Below are 1,904 nucleotides of genomic sequence, written 5' to 3' on the forward strand. Positions count from 1 at the left end.
AAAAAAGGAACAAAAGTAGCTAGGAGTAAACTTACGAGAACCGGATTTGAACCAGAGGGAGTTACGAGCTTCGTCTTCAGAGATTGGAAGCGTGTGGATAACATATATAGTGTCTCCTTTATCTGCCAAGTTATCGAACGCCCATTGAAGAGCGTTCTTGCTGCTCTCCGAGAAATCCATGGCGATCCCGATCTTCCTGTCTTTTGGCATCTTTCTTGATTTATTTTTTCAAGAAACCTTTTGAGATGGTTCTGTTTTTTCTTTAAAATGGTGGTGGTGTTTGTGAGAAGTTAGCTTCATCACAACGTTTTAAGTTATATATACAACTTTGGAAGTTTCGTCGATGCTTCGTCCGATGTAGGATCCATTATGACTCATTTGTTTGCATCTTGACCGTCCATTTTTTTAATCCTACGGTATCAACCTATAGTATGAGAGCATATTTTTTTTTGTTTCTTATAATAATTAATTATTCTTGATTTTTAACCGACATATCCAATTATCCATAATGAAATCTTGTTTTATTGGTGTTTAGAAGCATTACTAAGCAACGAATCCAATTACGTACAAGTTTGTATTATATAACTAAAGTTTAACAAATTCATTGACTGCAGAGTTTTAAAAATTTAATATACAGCTAATCTTTTTTGTTACATAAGTTTACTTTGACAAACATTCATCTTTATTCTATAGATTTTATTTAGTCTATATAGTATTTACATATATTAAAAACTCTAGATATGTTTAGACGACTTTGGCCCCCAACACATTAATAGCGAAAATTATCTTATATGTTGATATGTTTTGAATCTGATCACCGCTAAACAATAAGGATCTCATTATATTAGATGGCTTTATTTAGTATTAAAATTAAATTTCTGGCAGTGTATCAACATTAAATGAGTTTGTTTTACCGGTGGATTAGGATCGACATGTGATCGCTGAGTTGTAAGCCAGATTGTCATGAAGTTGCACGTTTTGATTATGGATAAAAATAATGATTATGAATAAAATGATATATGTAAATGACTAAATTAATGTAAAACACACAAAAAACAAACAAACAATCTTTGTCTAAAACCTAGTTGGTGGGATCAGAAATATCGGTGTGGTGAAAAAGCTTTTACAGTGGCGAGGTCGTGGTTCCGTTTATTTTACTCATTTTAACGTGCAATCTCTTTTGTAGTATCTAACAGAATGTGAACTGATCGTATGAGTAGGACTATTTGCATTAGTGATAATGGTTTTTTTTAATCTTCCATGTCAACCCAATATGAATACATTTATGATGATCAGAGCAACTTACGGTTTAAGAAGCGTTGGGCATTCCCCTATTAGTATGATATTGTCAGCTTTGGGTTCAGGTAGCAAAGTCCGCACAGATTTTTTATTGGGCTCCTTCCCAAAAGGTCTCATACTAATTAGAGTTGGTTTTGGCTTATATTTTAGAAACTTATTTTCTAATCTTCAGATGTGGGACATTGTTTGTATCCCAACAAACCTCCCCTCAAACTATGTACCACGATACTTTGGCCTTTCCTTCAGCGAAACCCAGGTACCTAGGCTCCGATACCCCTTTATTCCTGAAGTATTCTTGAGGCACCCTTAATCATGTCATCTTTTTGAGAGATCCTCCCACACCGAACATAGAGCCCACACCCATTCCCTTAGGTCTACTTTTTGACCTAAGCTCTGATACCAATTGTTGGGCTTTCCAAGCCCAAGCCAACTCCCCTATTAGGATGATATTGTCCGCTTTGGGCCCAGGTGGCAAAGCCCGCACGGATTTCTTATTGGGCTCCTTCCCAAAAGGCCTCATACTAATTGGAGTTGGTCTTGGCTTATATATTAGAAACTTATTTTCTAATCTTCAGATGTGGGACATTGTTTGTATCCCAACAAAC

General features: G+C 35.7%; 1 protein-coding gene across 1 annotated transcript in view; it reads right to left on the reverse strand.

Annotated features, from left to right (window-relative positions):
- Window positions 1–297, reverse strand: part of LOC104791670 (universal stress protein PHOS32) — a 2,017-nt gene extending 1,720 nt beyond the window's left edge. Inside the window, exon 1 of the mRNA XM_010517609.2 lies at window positions 36–297. Coding sequence (XP_010515911.1) covers window positions 36–210 — 175 coding nt within the window. The 5' untranslated portion in view covers window positions 211–297. The remainder of the gene's footprint in view (window positions 1–35) is intronic.

This window comes from Camelina sativa, chromosome 6, assembly GCF_000633955.1.
Source record: "Camelina sativa cultivar DH55 chromosome 6, Cs, whole genome shotgun sequence".
NCBI lineage: Eukaryota > Viridiplantae > Streptophyta > Magnoliopsida > Brassicales > Brassicaceae > Camelina > Camelina sativa.